This window comes from Dendrobates tinctorius, unplaced genomic scaffold (assembly GCF_039654945.1).
Source record: "Dendrobates tinctorius isolate UK_male_01 unplaced genomic scaffold, ASM3965494v1 ptg000046l, whole genome shotgun sequence".
In the NCBI taxonomy this organism is placed as follows: Eukaryota; Metazoa; Chordata; class Amphibia; order Anura; family Dendrobatidae; genus Dendrobates; species Dendrobates tinctorius.
This window is the reverse complement of record NW_027361714.1, coordinates 6,530,200-6,550,359: the sequence shown is the minus strand read 5'-3', so window position 1 is coordinate 6,550,359 and position 20,160 is coordinate 6,530,200. Positions and strand designations below refer to the sequence as shown.

The window sequence follows — 20,160 nt, the reverse complement described above, 5'->3', positions numbered from 1 at the left end:
ACAAATGGTGCTGATGTAAAGCAGACATGAGGGAAATGTTATTTATGTTTTTATATGGTATGACTCCCTGGTTAAGGCCGGGGTCACACTTGCGAGAAACTCCCACGAATCTCACATCTCAATACCACTTTAACCCCGAGAACACTGCAATCAAACAAGATTGCAGCATTCCAGTGCCAATTTATTTTCTTTACCTAAACCACATTTCGGAGGGTTTCAGCTTTCAAAAGAATAATTTATACAACCAACGGATGAATTTAACATCAGGTTATAAGCTTTTATTTACATAACATGGATAAGCGACATTACTTCTGTCAGGGAGGGTAAATAAATGCGGTACCGCTGAAAACAATCTTGTCCCACAAAAAAGAGCCGCCACACAGCGTCATCACCGGAAAAATAAAGTTATAGCTCTCAGAATAAAGCAATGCAAAAATTATTATTTTTAATATAAAATTGTTTTTATTGTACAGAAGCGCCAAAGCATAAGAAAAATGATATAAATGAGGTATCACTGTAATCGTACTGACCCGAAGAATAAAACTGCTTTTTTATTTATCAATTTTACCACACGTGGAACGGTAAAAACGCCCCCCCTCCCCCCCCCCCAAAAAAATAAAGTAATTTATGAATTGCTGGTTTTTGTTCATTCTGCCTCACAAAAATCAGAATAAAAAGCGATCCAAAAATGTCATGTGCCTGAAAACAGTACCAACAAAAATGGCAACTCGTCCCACAAAAAACAAGACCTCACATGACTATGGGCCAAAATATAGAAAAGTTATAGCTCTCAAAATGTGGTGATGTAAAAACTATTTTTTGCAATAAAAAAAAAAAAAAGTGTCTTTCAGCATGTGACAGCTGCCAAACATAAAAACCCGCTATAAATAGTAAATCAAACCCCCCTTTATCACCCCCTTAGTTGGGGAAAAATAAAATTAAGGGAATCTGTGACCTGTTTTTTGGCATATAAGCTGCGGCCACCGCCATCAGGGGCTTATCTACAGCATTACAGAATGCTGTAGATAAGACCCTGAAAGAGAAGAGAAACGAGTTATATTATTCCTCACCCAGGGGTGGTCCAGGTCCGGTTCGGGTCCAGAGGGTGTCGTTCCGGTCTGGCGCCTCCCATCTTCTAGCAATGACGTCCTTTTCTATGCTTCCCAGCGCAGGCGCACTGCTCTGCCCTGTTGAGGGCAGAGCAGAGTACTGCAGTGAGCAGGCACTGGACCTCTTCCATTTTCCCATTAGGGTTGGGATTAGGGTTAAGGGTGTGTTAGGTTTGTGGTTAGGGTTGGAGTTAAAATTGTAGAGTTTCCACTGTTTAGGCACATCAGGTGCTCTCGAAACGCAACATGGCATGCGATCTCAATTCCAGCCAATTTTGCATTGAAAAAAAAAAAAAAAAAAACACACGAGGCTCCTTCCCTTCCGAGTTCTGCCATGCGCCCAAACAGTGGTTTACCTGCATATATGGGGTATCAGCGTACTCAGGACAAATTGTACAACAACATTTGGGGTCCAATTTCTCCTGTTACCCTTGGTAAAATAAAACAAATAGAATCTGAAGTAAATTTTTGGGTGAAAAAAAGTTTGTTTGTTTTTTTGTTTTTTTTTTTTAAATTTCTGTGAAACACCTGAAGGGTTAATACGCTTCTTGAATGTGATTTTGAGTACCTTGAGGGGTGCAGTATTTTGAATGGTGTTGCTATTGGGCATTTTCTATCATATACACCCCTCAAAGTAACTTCAAAATGTGATGTGGTCCTTAAAAAAATAAAAATTAAAAATAAAATGGTGCTGTAAAAATGAGAAATCGCTGGTCAACCTTTAACCCTTATAACTTCCAAACAAAAAAAAAAAAATTGTGATTTTAAAATTGTGCTCATGTAAAGTAGACATGTGGGAAATGTTAATTATTAAGTATTTTGTGTGCCATATCTCTGTGATTTAAGGGCATGAAAAATCAAAGTGGGAAAACTGCGAAATTTTCGCCAATTTCCATTTTTTTTTTTTTCACAAATAAACTCCAGTCATATCAAAGAAATTTTACCCCTTTCATGAAGTACAATATGTCATGAGAAAACAGTATTTGAATCACCAGGATCCATGGAAGTGTTCCAGAGTTATTACCTCATAAAGGGAGTGTGGCCAGAATTGTAAAAATTGGCCCGGTCATTAACATGCAAACCGTCCTTGGGGGTAAAGGGGTTAAAGAGATAATCATTCAACGCTTGAAAATTGCTAATTTTTTTTTAACATTTTTGTCAAATTTAGGATATTTTTTGTAAATAAACACCAAACATATCAACCTATATTTACCATTATCATAAATTATAATGTGCCACGAAAAAAAAAAAAATCTCTGGGATTTGTTAAAGCGTTCTAGAGTTATTACCACATAAACTTATACTGGTCAGGTCAGATTACAAAAATTTGGCCTGGTCACTTGGGTTTTTCCATGGATGACATTTGTCACTTAGCCCCTTGCCTTCTGCCCAATATGTATGTGTGCTGCAACCTCTTCTGTTTCTATGGGACTCATGAGACAGCAGAGTTCATCCTTCAGTTACATCAATCTGTCTTAGGTTAGGTTCCCATGAGGAGTTTTTGATGTTGCAGACGTTCAGCAGTATTCTTCCAATTATTAGGTTAAGTTTCCACAAAGTTTTTATAGCTCCGTATTTTCGTGACGCAAAAACGCAGTGTCCTTCAGTTCCTGCATGCAAGTGGAATTTATAGAAATCTCATGCCCAAAGTGTTTTGTTTTTTTAAGCAACGTAAACAGACCTGCAATGTATGTTTGAAGTCCATAATATGTCAATTTCTACTACTTGTATGCTGAGTTGAATGGGCAGATTTTCCCCATTTTAGTGCAATTCTGCTCCGGAAAGAAACTACAAATGCATGTAATCCACAATACATTGAGGAATAATCCTGACATATGTGGCCAAAGGAAGAAAAACAGAATGTGCAAAGACCTTTACAGTTTGCACTTCTGCATTCCAAGCATCAATGGATGCAGTCTCCTCAGAGCAGTACATGCTCACCTCAGCCGACCTCTACATGTAGAGGAGAATCACAGCAGAGCACTAACATTACACATCTCACAGGCACCGTGCACCAATGTACACAGTGATAGTAAGGGCCCCATCACACATAGCGGCGCACCAGCGATCCCGACAACGATATTTCCTTGTCAGGATCGCTGGTGTGTCGCTACATGATCGCTGGTGAGCTGTCAAACAGGCAGCTTCACCAGCGATCAGCACCAACGACATGCGGGTAACAAGCGACGCACGTCGCTTAGTTACCCACTGTGTACCTTAGTTACCAGCGCGCTGGTGCAGGGTGCTGGTAACTAAGGTAAACAGAGGGTTTCTAAGCGGCGCGCATCACTTAGAAACCCGATGTGTACCTTGGTTACCAGCTCCCTGTACCAGCGCGCTGGTAACTAAGGTACACATTGGGTTTCTAAGCGCTGTGCGTCGCTTAGAAACCCTCTGTTTTCCTTAGTTACCAGCTCCTGCTCACTGGTCTCCCGCCTGTCACACGCAGTGATGCGTGCTGGTCAGCGGGAGACCAGCGATCAAAAAAAATGTCCTGGCCATTCCAGGACGATCAGCGATAACCGGCAGGGGGGGCCGGTCGCTGGTCAGTGTCACACACAGCGATCTCGCTGGTGAGATCGCTGTTCCGTCACAAAACTTGTCGGATGTTGGGCGGCGCCGAGACACAGGACAGGCATGATGGACGGATAGTAGGCGGCTGATACAGGGGGACACACCATACCTATGGGGACACATTACAGGTATGAGGAGCTATTTATAAAAGTCGATATTTCAGCCTTACTAGGTGTTAGAAAAAGAAGAGCCACCTTCACAGAATGCAGTCTTAGGCCATGTGCACACGCTGCGGTTTTGCTGCGGTTTTGGCCCTGCAGAACTGCAGCAGTTCCGCAGACATGGTACTTCACCATGTTAGCCTATGGGTTTTCAAAACCGCAGTGCTCACGCTGCGGTTTTTTACCTGCGGAAAAGCTGCGGGGGTTTTTTCCGCAGCATGTCAATTGTTTCTGCGGATTCTGCTGCGGTTTCACACCTTTAACATAGTAGAGGTGTGAAACCGCAGGCCAAACCGCAGCAAAACCGCAGGACACTTTACCTGCGTTTCTGCGGGAAAAAACCCGCAGGTGAATCCGCAGCGTGTGCACATACCCTTAGTGCTGCTGAAGGTGGCTCTTTAACTGAAAAACACCCTGGGGGGGGGGGGTGACAGGTTCCCTTTAACATTGCAATGTATAGGAAAAGCTTTGATACAGGAAAGATGTATATCTTTGTAAGCCAGTAGATAGAAAAATATTTAGAATTAAAAGTCTTCAGTGGTTGATACTTTTTAAATGGCTAACTGAAAAGATGGTAACACATTGCAAGCTTTTGAGACTACTCAGGTCTCTTCATCAGGCATAGACTAATACACAATCTGAAGAGCCACATATTTATACACAACACAGCACAGAAATAACGCAATAGATGAGATCCATGCTAAAGAAGAAAATATCCGGGAGCCTCTAGTGGTCACCTACAACCCAAATATGGAGGTGCTAAGGGGAGCTGCACAGAAATTACAACCTTTACAACAAAAAGGTGCCCGATTACAATCCATTTTTCCAGACGCCCCACTGCTGTGTTTTTGGCAGCCCCCTAATCTAAGAAGCATCATTGTCAGAAGCTCCCTGTCCTCTCCAACAGCTGCAGGAACCTTTCCTTGCAACCAGAAAAAAAAATGTAAAACCTGTCCATTTATAATGACCACGGACAAGATAAAGATCCCCAACTCACATCATTACTACAAGATGCCAGGTACTTTCAGCTGCATCAGATCTAATGTAGTGTACTTAATTGGTATGGAATAAAATATACATTGGCGCTCCTGTAGTAAAATGGTGGAAGTTGCTGGTGTCAAGTCAGAATCTGCACCACTTCTGACAGAGTTAAACTGGAGGAAATAGGATATAAAGAGACACCTGCGCTAGAAATAAAGTGATCACTAGTTCAGCTAATGTGGCAACCGAGTGTAGCTGACAGGATTAATTAAATGTGCAAAGACCACCTGCATAGAAGTTGCTGCACGTGCAATAGACGCAGCTATAATTATACCAAGGATGCTGGTGAGCAGGGAGAATAACTTACTTATGTCTGGTAGTTTGTCATAAACCCAGTAGGCTAGGGATGATGCAGAGTGTGCTCACAAAGTTGGCCAGCATGGAGTCCGGCGGTGGTTGCAGTAAGGTTAGAGTGAGAATGCAGCGTGCCACCGAGGGAGCATCCTCCCTGGGCAGTGGGGAAGCCTCCAATGCTGCTATGCGGCTGGACTGGTGAGCAGCGGCGTGCTCCGCCGAGAGACGCCGCCGTGAGGTAGCGTTGTGTGTGGGGGCGTAGTCAGGGTGACATCACCGGAGGACAGGCATGAGAGGGTCAGACTTTCCGACGCGTTTCAAAGGTACTCAGACCTTCTTCGTCAGGGATGCTGGCCCGCTGTGCGACCTGCCTTATATATACAGTCATGGCCAAAAGTTTTGAGAATGACACAAATATTAATTTTTTACAAAGTCTACTGCTTCATTTTTTCTAATGGCAATTTGCATATACTCCAGAATGTTATAAAGCGTGATCAGTTTAACAGCAATTACTTGCAAAGTCAATATTTGCCTAGAAAATGAACTTTATCCCCCAAAACACATTTCAACATCATTGCAGCCCTGCCTTAAAAGGACCAGCTATCATCGTTTCATTGATTGCTCCATTAACACAGGTGTGGGTGTTGATGAGGACAGGGCTGGAGATCAATCTGTCATGATTAAGTAAGAATGACACCACTGGACACTTTAAAAGGAGGCTGGTGCTTGGCATCACTGTTTCTCTTCTGTTAACCATGGTTATCTCTAAAGAAACACGTGCAGTCATCATTGCACTGCACAAAAATGGCCTAACAGGGAAGAGTATCGCAGCTAGAAAGATTGCACCTCAGTCAACAATCTATCGCATCATCAAGAACTTCAAGGAGAGAGGTTCCCTTGTTGCCAAAAAGGCTCCAGGGCGCCCAAGAAAGACCAGAAAGCGCCAGGACCGTCTCTTAAAAGTGTTTCAGCTGCGGGATCGGGCTACCAGCAGTGCAGAGCTTGCTCAGGAATGGCAGCAGGCAGGTGTGAGTGCATCTGCACGCACTGTGAGGTGGAGACTCTTGGAGCAAGGCCTGGTCTCAAGGAGGGCAGCAAAGAAGCCACTTCTCTCCAGGAAAAACATCATGGACAGACTGATATTCTGCAAGAGGTACAGGGAGTGGACTGCTGAGGACTGGGGTAAAGTCATTTTCTCTGATGAATCCCCTTTTCGATTGTTTGGGACATCTGGAAAACGGCTTATTCGGAGAAGACCAGGTGAGCGCTACCACCAGTCTTGTCTCATGCCAACTGTCAAGCATCCTGAAACCATTCATGTGTGGGGTTGCTTCTCAGCCAAGGGAATGGGCTCTCTCTCAGTCTTGCCTAAAAACACAGCCATGAATAAAGAATGGTACCAGAATGTCCTCCAAGAGCAACTTCTCCCAAACGTCCAAGAGCAGTTTGGCAATCAACAATGCCTTTTTCAACATGGATGGAGCACCTTGCCATAAAGCAAAGGTGATAACTAAATGGCTCAGGGAACAAAACAGAGATTTTGGGACCATGGCCTGGAAACTCCCCAGATCTTAATCCCATTGAGAACTTGTGGTCAATCATCAAGAGACGGGTGGACAAACAAAAACCTTCAAATTTAGACAAAATAAAAGCATTGATTTTGCAAGAATGGACTGCTATCAGTCAGGATTTGATCCAGAAGTTGATTGAGAGCATGCCAGGGAGAATTGCTGAGGTCCTGAAGAAGAAGGGTCAACACTGCAAATATTGACTTGCTGCATTAACTCATTCTAACTGTCAATATAACCTTTTGCTACTCATAATATGATTGCAATTATATTTCTGTATGTGATAAAAACATCTGACAAACACATAAAAACCAGAGGCCAACAGATCATGTGAAAATATAATATTTGTGTCATTCTTAAAACTTTTGGCCATGACTGTATGTATAAGTGCCCGTGCCCCCCCTACTGTATACTGCCAAAGTGGTAGCATTAGCTGAACTAGTGATCACTTTATTTCTGGCGCAGGTGTCTCTTTATATCCTATTTCTTCTGGTGTACTTAATTATTTGTACTAATGTCCAACTGGGGGTCTATGTGGGGGAGACAGGGCAAAAACTGAGAACAAGGATGAATTCTCATTGCCACACAATGAGAAAAAAAGAATGTATCTACCTGTAGCAAAACATTTTTGTATCCCTGATCACAGCACCATGGACATGGTATTACTAGTATTAAATAGTATTAAAAGGTAACTTCAAATCTCAGAGAGACAGGAGAGTCTGGGAGTACAAACTCATGACTACCTTTGACACACTCAGTGCAGGAATGAATGTGTCGCATGGATTTATGTCTTTTTACATCAATTAAGGAATTTGCTCCTCAGACCTTGTGGGGGCATCACAACACAGAACCAGACGCCAGTCAGAGGACAATAAAACTTTCACACTACTGATCTACGAACTGTTCCAATATTTATGGCCACAACTATTATCTCTCCCATAATGAGAGTTCTGCTTCACGTCACTTGTCTTATCTATTGTATTTTTTCTGTGCTGTGTTGTGCATAAATATGTGACTCTTCAGATTTTGTATTAGGCCGGAGTCACACTGGCGAGGAATACGGGAGAGTGAGAGGCGCAAAAAGCACGCATTAGAGACGGACAAATGATTCTCTATGGGGTCACTCGCACCAGGCGTATATTTCTCCTCAGTATCCTACGCTCCGTGCCACTCGCAGCATGCTGCGATTGTCAGCGTACTACGCCCGTAGTACGCCAATGCAAGTCTATGAGTGCGCAAAAAATACGGATTACACACGGACCACACATGTGACTTGCGAGAAATACGCACCAGGTGTCTTTTAGCAAAGCCGGCAATTCAGTGCGCTATACAGTAAACTCACACTGACAGTTTTAATAAAGAAATGAAAGAATAGATATATACACATAGAATACATGTATATATATATGCATTCTATGTGTGTATATCTATTCTTTCATTTCTTTATTAAAACTGTCATAGGGCTCCATTATATGTCCATTTTGCAAGCCTGCGAGAAAATCTCACCATACGGATTACATACGGATGCTGACATGCGCAAAATACGCGACCACACCTTGATTACGGATGACATACGGAGCACTGTTTAGGGGTCTGTCATCCGTATTACGCATGTAAAATACTGACCGTATTTTGCGCAGGTTAGTGTGACTCCAGCCTTAGTCTATGCCTGATGAAGAAACCCAAGTAGTCTTGAAGGCTTGCAATTTGTTACCATCTTTTCAGTTAGCCATTAAAAGGTATCAACCACTGAGAACTCTCAATTCTAAATATTTTTCTAGGAAAAGCTTTGTGATTTATTCATTCATATGTGAAAATTACTGATGAAACACTGATGGTAACAACTGAAGTTGTTGTTTTTTTTCCTCACAGATAGAAAAGTACCTTTTATAATCTAGAGGGCCATTCAAATGGACACAGGTTTTTTTTTGTGGATCGGGAAGCCCAAAAAAAAAAAAAAAAAAAAAGGGAGACAAGCTGGTCTTTAATCCTAAACAAGCACCACACTCACTCTTTCAAGTCTACTTATTAATAAAAACCTGGGTCAGCATACTAGTTGTGGCCATTTTTTTATGTTTTTTTGCTAAGAGAAGCTTCAGAAACCTCCATCACTTTTTTCTTCCATACAAGGAAAATGATGAAACATTGATTATAACAATGGACACACTGACCAAACACTGATGAAAGTCAGATCTAAAATACTGATGAAAAACAGTTACCGCATTCTTCAGACTATTTAAGATTAATATCCATGGCTCTTCACGCCTATAGTCCCAGGCGTGGCAAGCAGCGAGTATTCCGGCAGCTGACCTCAGAGTGTAAACTGTTATTGCCATGTGCTGCTTACAAGCTAAAATCAGTTGTTGGCATCAGAACAGGACGCCGGGAGGGAGCGCAGGAAGGTACCGTAAGTAGAATGTTTTTTTTGTATGTGCAGCGTGATTGGGGGCCATGTATACTAGGATGCGGGATATTAGTACACAATTGGGGGACATTAACACCTATAACAGTATCAGCAGCAGATATCCCGCTGTACATTTTTTTGCTTCAATTTTTTTTCTATTGACCTCCTCTAAAACATAGGTGTGTTATGGTTTGATGCATCTTATAGTCTGAAAAATACGGTAATTTTTTGGGCTATGACAGTCACTGACGTTTGAATGAAACTGAATATCTGCTGCTGTATCTGCGGAAAATAGACCTGGGTATTTAAGAAAAAAAAAAAAAAAAAAAAAAGGACACTACATATCTCCCTGAATCTTCTGAGCCTCCTCTTGATTGTTCCCTTCACACATTCTGCATAACATAGCCCCCCCTACAATGTCTTGTCCAAGTGAACACTGCAGCCTCTGAAGGGCTCAACAGAAAATCTGCAACAAAATTTGTGCTCCTCTACCCACATCAGAAATTGACAAGCAAAGGTACTTAAAAAATCTGCATCGTTGTTCAATTTCTCTTGAAATATACTATCTGGTGCCGAATTCACCTACAGATTTTCTGCTAGAAAGTCCTAACAGAAAATCTGTAGAAGCTGCACTATGGGTTAACAAGCCCTGGGTATCTAGAAAAAAAAGTTTGTGACCAGGATTGAAAGTTGTATCCAAAATGTATAGATCAGGAGAATTTCCCATTGTATGCCACTGTATGCCTAGTCCAGGAGTCAGAAAGTAGTTGTGAAGCTACAACTCCCAGCTTGCTCTGCCATCTTTTCCACTACATTTTTTTTATCCCGTTGACATAACGTCACACCAACATACCAGGCTTATTGATGCCATAGAGGTCAGGTAAACACTTTTTTTTGCATGAACTGGGAACTTTTCCAACATATAAGCTGAATGTAGGACATAAACATAATGTACATACTGAGCATTTCCTATTTCTACAGTTATCATTCATTAAGCGCTGAAAGTCCAGTCCTGTCAAGTAAATACCAGAAAACCTCTCAATGGATTATTTATCTGCATACAGCTGTCAGTACGCAATGTATTAGAACTGTAATACAGGGAAATACTAAAACTGTCAGGATCAAACCTGCACAGTCATTTTCTGCCTGTGCAAATGCAGTCCTTCAGAAAATTCTCATTTCCAGGAACAATTATAAATAAAACCCGAGTTTCACTTATTCACTTATCGTCCATTGGTCCAGCACTAAGTATCTGGCAGCCAGTCACTGAGCCCACCGGCTCTGAATGGGGCGTTAAAGGGCCTGTCACACTAAGAGATATCGCTAGCAATATCGCTATAACTAGTGACGTTATAGCGATATCGCTGTGTGTGATACTTACCTACGACCGGCTCCCCCGCTGGTTATCGCTGATCGCGCGAGAACGTTCAGGACTGTTTCTCGTCGTCAGCTTCCTGCGGCGCTTCCTGCTGTGAGGACGAGCGACGCGTGGAGCCGGGCGGGAGGACGCAGGATCGCCTGGTGTGACAAGTAGCGACCCCCGTCCCCAGCGATGTCGCTGGTGAGATCTGCCTGTGTGGCAGCTCACTAGCGACCACTTAGCAATGCACCAGCGATCCTGACCCCGTCATATCGCTGGTCGGGATCGCTGGTACATCGCTAAGTGTGACAGTACCTTAAGTCTTCATAGGCAGAGCGCAGGACCTGGTGGCAATAAGCAGAGTGGCTTGGTTTTTGTAGCAAACTGTACCCGTGGACCAAGATTTTCTGAAAGGAGACAACCCCTTTAAGGCTGCATTCACACACAGCAGTCAAATTGCTTTCATTATCGTTAAAAATGCACCATTTAAAACAATTGCAGTAAAAGCACTACAGTTTACATCGAATGCACGGTGGCCCCAGCATGTCATCGCAGCATAAGGGCCATATACATGATATGAATGGGCCAATAACTGACTGAATAAGCACTGATACTAAAAAGTTTACATTATCTGGAAAACATGTTATAAAAGCTTTTGTGGTTTGATCATGAAAAATCATTGTCAGCAGCACATCCACTTGTGTAAAGAGTATGTACTACCACTCAAATCAACTGTAGGGGGACACAATTTTTGTCCACATTTACTACAGATTATTGCTCCATGTAAATAGCCCTACTCTTTTCATCAGCACCCTTTATGCTGGCAGTGCTCACAGCATGCAACAAGGTCCAGCTAAGGCCACCAATGAGTGCGCAAGTTTGCGGTAACACTCTGCTCAGTCCCTCTGCAGGTGGGCATAGCTGCGCAACAACATGCAGTAACGCAGCTTGTGAACATAGCCTTACAGGCAGAATACTTGCTTATGTAAACATGTTTTTAACATTTATCTTTTTATTTTCTTAGTGCACATAAGATGCTTGGTTACTTTCAGAAAGAGCACTCATAAGCGACTTTCAGCACTTCAAAGCCTACAAAGAACATTTCTGCTGCTTCTATTCATTTTACTGCCAAATGGCGACTTCCTTCCTTTTATTTAGAAAACATAATACATTGTTCTGCAACCATCAGAGCGCCTGAGAGTGGCCCCAGAAACATATCTGCTCCATATCGATGTCATGATCTGCAATGGACAGGAAATCTAGCAGTGGAGATCAGAAGTGATTGGCAGAATGTTCAGCAAGAGCTCTAGCACTCTGCTCACATGGAAGGCAACACTGAGCTTCACAGGAGAAATAGGAGTGATAGATGCACATAGCAACCTGCATATGGCAGCCATACACAACCAAGAGTGGGACACATTCCTGGAATCCTGCATGCATACTATCAATACCTTATCTCCCGTTGTTCATAAATACCAGGCATGTTCAATAAAGTCATCAGTTTTCTTCTATTCCATTGTTTCCAGCAAGGTACACAAACAATAACCTGGAATGAATGCCTGGCTGACAGAATCTGTTTCTTCCTGTGGGATGTGACTTTGCTCATCTAATCCCATATTTATTTTTTACCAATTGTCAACCATTCTAAAGCCACAGTGTAGGACAGGTAAGCCTCTCAATGGCAAACTCAATATAATGAATAACCTGAAATTAATGGGCTAGTTTTAGGTACTCCACACCTATGTCAATGAACATTTAGTGAACCTACTTGGTTGTTCAGGGGTTCGCATTGTGGTCTTGGGTTTGAATCTCAGCAAGGAGTTTGTATGTTCTCCCTGTGTTTGTTAGGGTTTCCTCTGGGCATTCTGGTTTGTTCTCCCTGTGTTTGTGTAAGTTTCCCCTGGGTACTCTGGTTTGTTCTCCCTGTGTTTGTGTAGGTTTCCTCTGGGCACTCTGGTATGTTCTCCCTGTGTTTGTGTGGGTTTCCCTTGGACGCTATGGTTTTGTTCTCCCTGTGTTTGTGTAGGTTTCCTCTGGGCACTCTGGTTTGTACTCTCAGTGTTTGTGTGGGTTTCCTCTGGGCACTCTCTGGTTTGTTCTCCCTGTGTGTGTGTGTAGGTTTCCTCTGGGCACTCTGGTATGTTCTCCCTGTGTTTGTGTGGGTTTCCTCTGGGCACTCTGGTATGTTCTCCCTGTGTTTGTGTGGGTTTCCTCTGGGCACTCTCTGGTTTGTTCTCCCTGTGTTTGTGTGGGTTTCCTCTGGGCACTCTCTGGTTTGTTCTCCCTGTGTTTGTGTGGGTTTCCTCTGGGCACTCTCTGGTTTGTTCTCCCTGTGTTTGTGTGGGTTTCCTCTGGGCACTCTCTGGTTTGTTCTCCCTGTGTTTGTGTGGGTTTCCTCTGGGCACTCTCTGGTTTGTTCTCCCTGTGTTTGTGTGGGTTTCCTCTGGGCACTCTCTGGTTTGTTCTCCCTGTGTTTGTGTGGGTTTCCTCTGGGCACTCTCTGGTTTGTTCTCCCTGTGTTTGTGTGGGTTTCCTCTGGGCACTCTGGTTTGTTATCCCTGTGTTTGTGTGGGTTTCCTCTGGGCACTCTCTGGTTTGTTATCCCTGTGTTTGTGTGGGTTTCCTCTGGGCACTCTGGTTTGTTCTCCCTGTGTTTGTGTGGGTTTCCTCTGGACACTCTGGTTTGTTCTCCCTGTGTTTGTGTGGGTTTCCTCTGGGCACTCTGGTTTTGTTCTTGTGTTTGTGTGGGATGCGTCCAGATATTCCGGTTTCCTCCCACACTCCAAAAACATATTCATAGGGAATTTAAATTGTGAGCCCCAATGGAGACAGTGATCATAATGTCTGTAAAGTGCTACATAATATGATGATGCTATAAAAGTGAATAAAACAGATAACTAAAAATTTACTGCAGAGCCACCAGCACTGTGTGCCTCAGAGGCCTATAGAGATGAGTGTATGGGCCTGAAGAGTTGTATGTGCACACGCTGCGGATCCGCAGCGGATTTGGCCCTGCGGATGTGCAGCAGTTCCGCAGGCAATGTACAGTAGCATGTTAACCAATGGGATTTCAAAACTGCAGTGCCCACGGTGCAGATTTTTCCGTGCTCATTTGCTGCGGTTTTAAATCTGCAGCATGTCAATTCTTTCTGTGGATTCCGCAGCGATTTGACACCTATTCCATTGTCTAGGTGTCAAACCGCAGGCGAAACCTGCAAAACCGTGCGGAAAAATCCGCAGGTGAATCCGCACTGTGTGCACTCACCCTTAAAGTGGAAGGGTTAGTAGTAAAAAAAAAAAAAAAAGTAGATTATCCCCATTGTGATAATTGATTATGGAGTAATTTAAGCTGCCAAAAATAACTATTATAAGTGTAGCAGTTTTCTAAGCAGTGGTACAAGAATGTGGAGGGCTGCACAGCAGTTGTGGCCGGTGGGTGACAACTTGCACCTCCGGAGAGATCCTTGCTGGGATCAAAGCCTGGATCAGAAGAAATATGCTTGGCTCATGTTTTAGTGGCGCAGGGCACCTGGGAGCAGCAGCTTCCCTCCTGCGCCCACACTCATATGTGTACTAATAATGTATGCCAGCACAAGGGGGATTTATCAGTACACAATGCACCATTAAAATGCCCATGACACGATAAAAAATACTTATAAAAGATACTTTTATTAATAGGCGCAATGATGAAGCACTGCAGCTGGCACTAGGTACCACAACTGGACACTGCTACAAGTGAGAGCTGGCACCTTATTGGCCAGTATATGCCCATGACACGATTAGGACGCGTGGTTTGATCTGTGCCACTTTTAGTAATAGGCGCAATGATGAAGCGCTGCAGCTGGCACTAGGTACCACAACTGGACACTGCTACAAGTGAGAGCTGGCACCTTATTGGCCAGTATATGCCCATGACACGATTAGGACGCGTGGGTTGATCTGTGCCACTTTTAGTAATAGGTGCAATGATGAAGCCCTGCAGCTGGCACTAGGTACCACAACTGGACACTGCTACAAGTGAGAGCTGGCACCTTATTGGCCAGTATATGCCCATGACACAATTAGGACGCGTGGTTTGATCTGTGCCACTTTTAGTAATAGGTGCAATGATGAAGCCCTGCAGCTGGCACTAGGTACCACAACTGGACACTGCTACAAGTGAGAGCTGGCACCTTATTGGCCAGTATATGCCCATGACACGATTAGGACGCGTGGTTTGATCTGTGCCACTTTTAGTAATAGGTGCAATGATGAAGCCCTGCAGCTGGCACTAGGTACCACAACTGGACACTGCTACAAGTGAGAGCTGGCACCTTATTGGCCAGTATATGCCCATGACACAATTAGGACGCGTGGTTTGATCTGTGCCACTTTTAGTAATAGGCGCAATGATGAAGCACTGCAGCTGGCACTAGGTACCACAACTGGACACTGCTACAAGTGAGAGCTGGCACCTTATTGGCCAGTATATGCCCATGACACGATTAGGACGCGTGGTTTGATCTGTGCCACTTTTAGTAATAGGCGCAATGATGAAGCCCTGCAGCTGGCACTAGGTACCACAACTGGACACTGCTACAAGTGAGAGCTGGCACCTTATTGGCCAGTATATGCCCATGACACAATTAGGACGCGTGGTTTGATCTGTGCCACTTTTAGTAATAGGCGCAATGATGAAGCCCTGCAGCTGGCACTAGGTACCACAACTGGACACTGCTACAAGTGAGAGCTGGCACCTTATTGGCCAGTATATGCCCATGACACGATTAGGACGCGTGGGTTGATCTGTGCCACTTTTAGTAATAGGTGCAATGATGAAGCCCTGCAGCTGGCACTAGGTACCACAACTGGACACTGCTACAAGTGAGAGCTGGCACCTTATTGGCCAGTATATGCCCATGACACAATTAGGACGCGTGGTTTGATCTGTGCCACTTTTAGTAATAGGTGCAATGATGAAGCCCTGCAGCTGGCACTAGGTACCACAACTGGACACTGCTACAAGTGAGAGCTGGCACCTTATTGGCCAGTATATGCCCATGACACAATTAGGACGCGTGGTTTGATCTGTGCCACTTTTAGTAATAGGCGCAATGATGAAGCCCTGCAGCTGGCACTAGGTACCACAACTGGACACTACTACAAGTGAGAGCTGGCACCTTATTGGCCAGTATATGCCCATGACACGATTAGGACGCGTGGTTTGATCTGTGCCACTTTTAGTAATAGGCGCAATGATGAAGCCCTGCAGCTGGCACTAGGTACCACAACTGGACACTACTACAAGTGAGAGCTGGCACCTTATTGGCCAGTATATGCCCATGCTTGCTACACCTGGCACAGGTCTGCCGTCCGTGTACAGGGATGAGGAGGCTGCCCATTCATCCACGCTGTGCCCACACTGGTACTCACCGCTGCCAGGCTGCTCGGACAGAGTGGACACGGAGGTCTGCCCCATCGCTTCTCTTCCAGGCGGGGCCCTTTGTCCGGCACTCAGCCAGAGCTCAGGCTCCGGTGACCGGGCACAAGTAATCCCAGGGTGTCATGTCCTCCCCTCGGCTGTAGTTAGCGCCCCGCCAGATGCAGCCAGGTCTCCAGTGTGAATGCCTGTCATTCCTGCAGCAGCAGATTAGTGCGGGTCGCAGGTCACACACACACTCCCTCCATCTCCGCCGCCGCCCTCTCTTCCTCTGCTCTCCCGCCCACTGCCCCTTCTCGGTTACCTCAGCCGTGTGTCCTATCAGCACCATGCCTCTTCCCCTCTCTTTCCGCTTCTCTCTTTTTTGTTGTACACCAGTTGCTCCATCCCTCCCTCGTCTGTCCGTAGCTGCCGCCTCCTCCCTCATGTTTCTGCCTCCCAGTCCCACAAGTTCTTGTCTCCAGCCACTTGAGAGTATATCATGTGTTGCTGGTGTGACGGTGTCCTCATGGCTAGTGTGGAGAAAATGAAGAGATTTGTGGAAAGATTTTTTGGAGTACAATTACTCGAAGAAACACCTCAAAAATCACCCCAGAAACACTATTCCCTTTCACTGCTGGCTATATGTACAGGAGGGGCTATTTTAGGCTGTGTGCACACGCTGCGGAAAAGGTGCGGATTCATCCGCGCGGATTTTGTACAATCCGCAGGTGAAACCGCAGGTCAAAAGAGGTTTTACCTGCGGATTGCTCTGCGGTTTTGCCCTGCGGTTTTTCATCTCCTCAATGGAGGAGATGGCAAACCGCAGGAGAATCCGCAGAAAGAATTGACATGTCAATTCTTTCTGCGGATTGAAAACCGCAGATAATCCGCGCGGAAAATTTCGCACCGTCTGCACTGCGGTTTTTGATTCCCATAGGGAATCATTGTACTGTACACCGCAGCAAAAACTGCTGCGGGTCCGCAGCGGCCAAAACCGCTGCGGAACCGCAGCAAAATCCGCAGCGTGTGCACACAGCCTTAGAAGATTTTGGAGCAGAAACTGCAACAACTCTAAATCCTCCTCAAAACCTAAAAAATCCTCAAAAACTTCCTGTCACTTTCTGCTTCGAATTCAGCAAAGAGCCTCTGGTCCTGATTCATGAAGACGGGTGATTATTTCCCTGGACTTGGTGGGGTCATTCATGAACAGGTGTGGAGCGCGTGGCGTGGGCGACGCCAGACTTCAGACCCCCATCCCACCCCAGCTTCGCCCATTGCAGCAGAGCTGGGAGAAACTGGCAAAATGTTGGCGCTCTTTTCAAATCCTTTACGACACTTTTGTTTTGGTGTAAAAGCTTTGATGAATTAGGGCCTTTGTGTGCACCATCGTCTTAAGCCGCTTTCCTGTTCAGTTTTTTTTTTTTAACATTTTTTCTTCCTCATAAGGATAATAAAAACTCTGAAAAAGGAACATTTTTGGAATAGGTTTCCTCATGAAAATTATTCGTTTTTGAACGCCTCAAAAAAGTGTGCTTAAACATAGTCTGAGACTACTAAATTCACTTAAAAAAATACGTGGTTGACGCTTCCTATTCAGTTCTATTGTAACACTACTTCCCTGGTCATAGGCTCAGTGTTATGAGAATTATATGGTAAACCCGACCTGGCAATATGATTCTCCAGATCAGTACAAGCACGCAGATACCAAACATGTATAGTTTTTTTTATTTAAGTGGTGGAAAAAAAAAAAAAAAAATTTGCATCAAAAAAAGTTGTTGTATTTGTCGCCATTTTCCGACACCCGTAGCATTTTCATTTTTTGGGATATGAGTCTGTGTGAGGGCTTATCTTTTGCGCCCCGAGGTGACGTTTTTATTGATACCATTATGGGGTAGATACGATGTTTTGATCGCCTATTATTGAGGCAAAAAAAACCTGGCATTCCGATTTTTTTCTCATTAGGCCGTTTATCGATCTAATTAATTTACTTAATATTTTAATAGAGAGGACATTTCTGATTGCAGCAATATCAAATATGTGTATTTTTTTTTTCAATGGACTAAATGGGGATTTGAATTTGTGTTTTTATTTTTTTCATATTTATAATATTTTAAAAACTCATTTTGTTTTACTCTTTACATTATTTAATAGTCACTTTAGGAGACATGAAGCTGCGATCATCCGATTGCCTGGGCTACAAGCAGAAATGACAGTCTCCTATGAAAGCCAGCTATAAGCCGGCGTTCACAGGTGTAAAGTAGTGACAGGCACAGGAATCTCCTGCAGACCCCTGACTGTCATGACATCTCATCGGCGCCCCCAATCATGTGACAGTGGCGCCAATGGGTGGGATTTGTGATGTGCTTCTAGCTAGCGCGTGTTAAAGGGAACCTGTCACCCCCCCCATGCGTTTTTAACTAAAAGAGCCACCTTGTACAGCACTAATGCTGCATTCTGTCAAGGTGGCTCTTTTAGTTGGGGTCCCTTCCACCGCTGAAAGAATCGTTTTTATAATTTGTCACTCATACCTCTAGTTTGTCCGGGGGGCAGATCTTTCCCCCCAGACACAGACGCCTCACAGCCATCAGTCATTTCCTCCATTCTTCTGGGCGCCGCCTCCTCAGCGTTCAGTTATTTACTCGGCACCTGTGCTGTAATCTTGTTTCTTGGGCATGCGCAGTTAGCGCTGCCATTCCACTGACATCACATGATGTCTTCCTTCTCACGCCTGCGTGGACGTGCGGCCCGCAGTGTGACTAAATCAGAAGAGCCTGCGGGGCGGGATCTTGTGCCGTGCGTCCACGCAGGAGCGAGAAGGAAGACATCATTTGATGTCAGTGGACAGGCAGCGCTAACTGTGCATGCCCAAGAAACAAGATTACGGCGCAGGTGCCGGGTAAATAACTGGACACTGAGGAGGCGGCACCCAGAAGAATGGAGGAAATGACTGATGGTTGTGAGGCATCTGTGCCTGGGGGGAAAGACCTGCCCGCCGGAGAAACTAGAGGTATGAGTGACAAATTATAAAAACGATTCTTTCAGCGGTGGAAGGGACCCCAACCAAAAGCGCCACCTTGACAGAATGCAGCATTAGTGCTGCACAAGGTGGCTCTTTTCGTTAAAAACGCCTGGGGGGGTGAAAGGTTCCCTTTAAATTCTGCTGTCAGAGATTGACAGCGGGATTAACTGGTTAACAGCTGCTGGTGGAGCTCCGATCTACCAGCGGATATTAAAGGCACATGCCAGCTGATTAAATCAGAGGTTAACTTGAAGATGCAGGTTAATGCATCCTAATGTCAATGTTGTCCGTCTGCCTGAAAGTGCAGCTACTGGGAAGAAATGAACTTTTTTCCTCAAGGGAGCCACTAGGCTTCAGAGACCAATCAGTAGATAGTGCGAGGTGTTCTAAGCAGGCCCCTAGCACTTTCACAACACACTCTGCAGCACTTGCTATTACTGAAAGCGGCAGCTCCCAGAAAGAATCAAGTTCATTTAGTACAACATTAGGCTAGGTTTACATTAGCGTATAAGTGCGCAGCATTTCGTGCCCACCTAAAAACGCATGTAAACACGCACTTTTTTAGACGCCTGTGCATAAAAACGCTGCGTTTGCATGCGTTTTTATGCGCATGCGTTCAATTGGAAAAAAACAATTCCAGAAGAAATTCCATGATAATTTCTGTATATATACCCTTGCAGAGATGAAATCCTCCCATTTTGCTCCTGTATCCTGTGTCAAGATGGATCTTCGGATGGGCAGTTTGGGCCGCAATCTGGATTTGGATGTCAGCTTGTTTCTTGCTGTTGCTTATGATGAAGAACGGAAGTATCCTGGTCTCCTCTTGCAGCTTGCCTCACAATAGTCTGTAGAGAAGTGAACTAGCAATGCCCACCCCCTATTTTTATATATCTTTTTTTGGTAGGTGGCTTTAAACAAATTCCTGGATTGGTTAACTCAGACAACGCATGTGCTTGCGCACATATGCGGTCGCATAGACTGTAATGCGTTCTTTTGACGCATTCCGTGTGCAAGCGTTTTTAGACGTAACTTCGTCGCTAGAAAAATGCAACATGTTGCGTTAGCCGCGCCCCGGCGCACACGCCCAGACGACGCATGCGTTTGAAAACGCATGCGAACGCATTCATACGCATGTCCATGCGCCCCCATGTTAAAGATAGGGGCGGATTACTCATGCGCATGGATGCGCCGCAAACGCAGCACACAAAGACGCTAATGTGAAACCGGCC

At 44.6% G+C, this 20,160-nt stretch overlaps 1 protein-coding gene across 4 annotated transcripts in view; it reads right to left on the bottom strand.

Annotated features, from left to right (window-relative positions):
* The window catches only part of PHACTR2 (phosphatase and actin regulator 2), a 284,129-nt gene that overhangs the window by 114,048 nt on the left and 149,921 nt on the right, over nucleotides 1–20,160 (bottom strand). Inside the window, exon 1 of one of the 4 annotated variants that reach the window (XM_073575684.1) lies at nucleotides 16,235–16,551. The exons of 1 other annotated variant lie outside the window; for it this stretch is intronic. Coding sequence is in view for 2 of the 3 variants with exons in the window: in XM_073575681.1 (XP_073431782.1) it covers nucleotides 15,924–15,969 (46 nt within the window). In the remaining variant the exon portion in view is untranslated. 2 more of the 4 variants (XM_073575681.1, XM_073575683.1) reach the window with 2 other exon arrangements.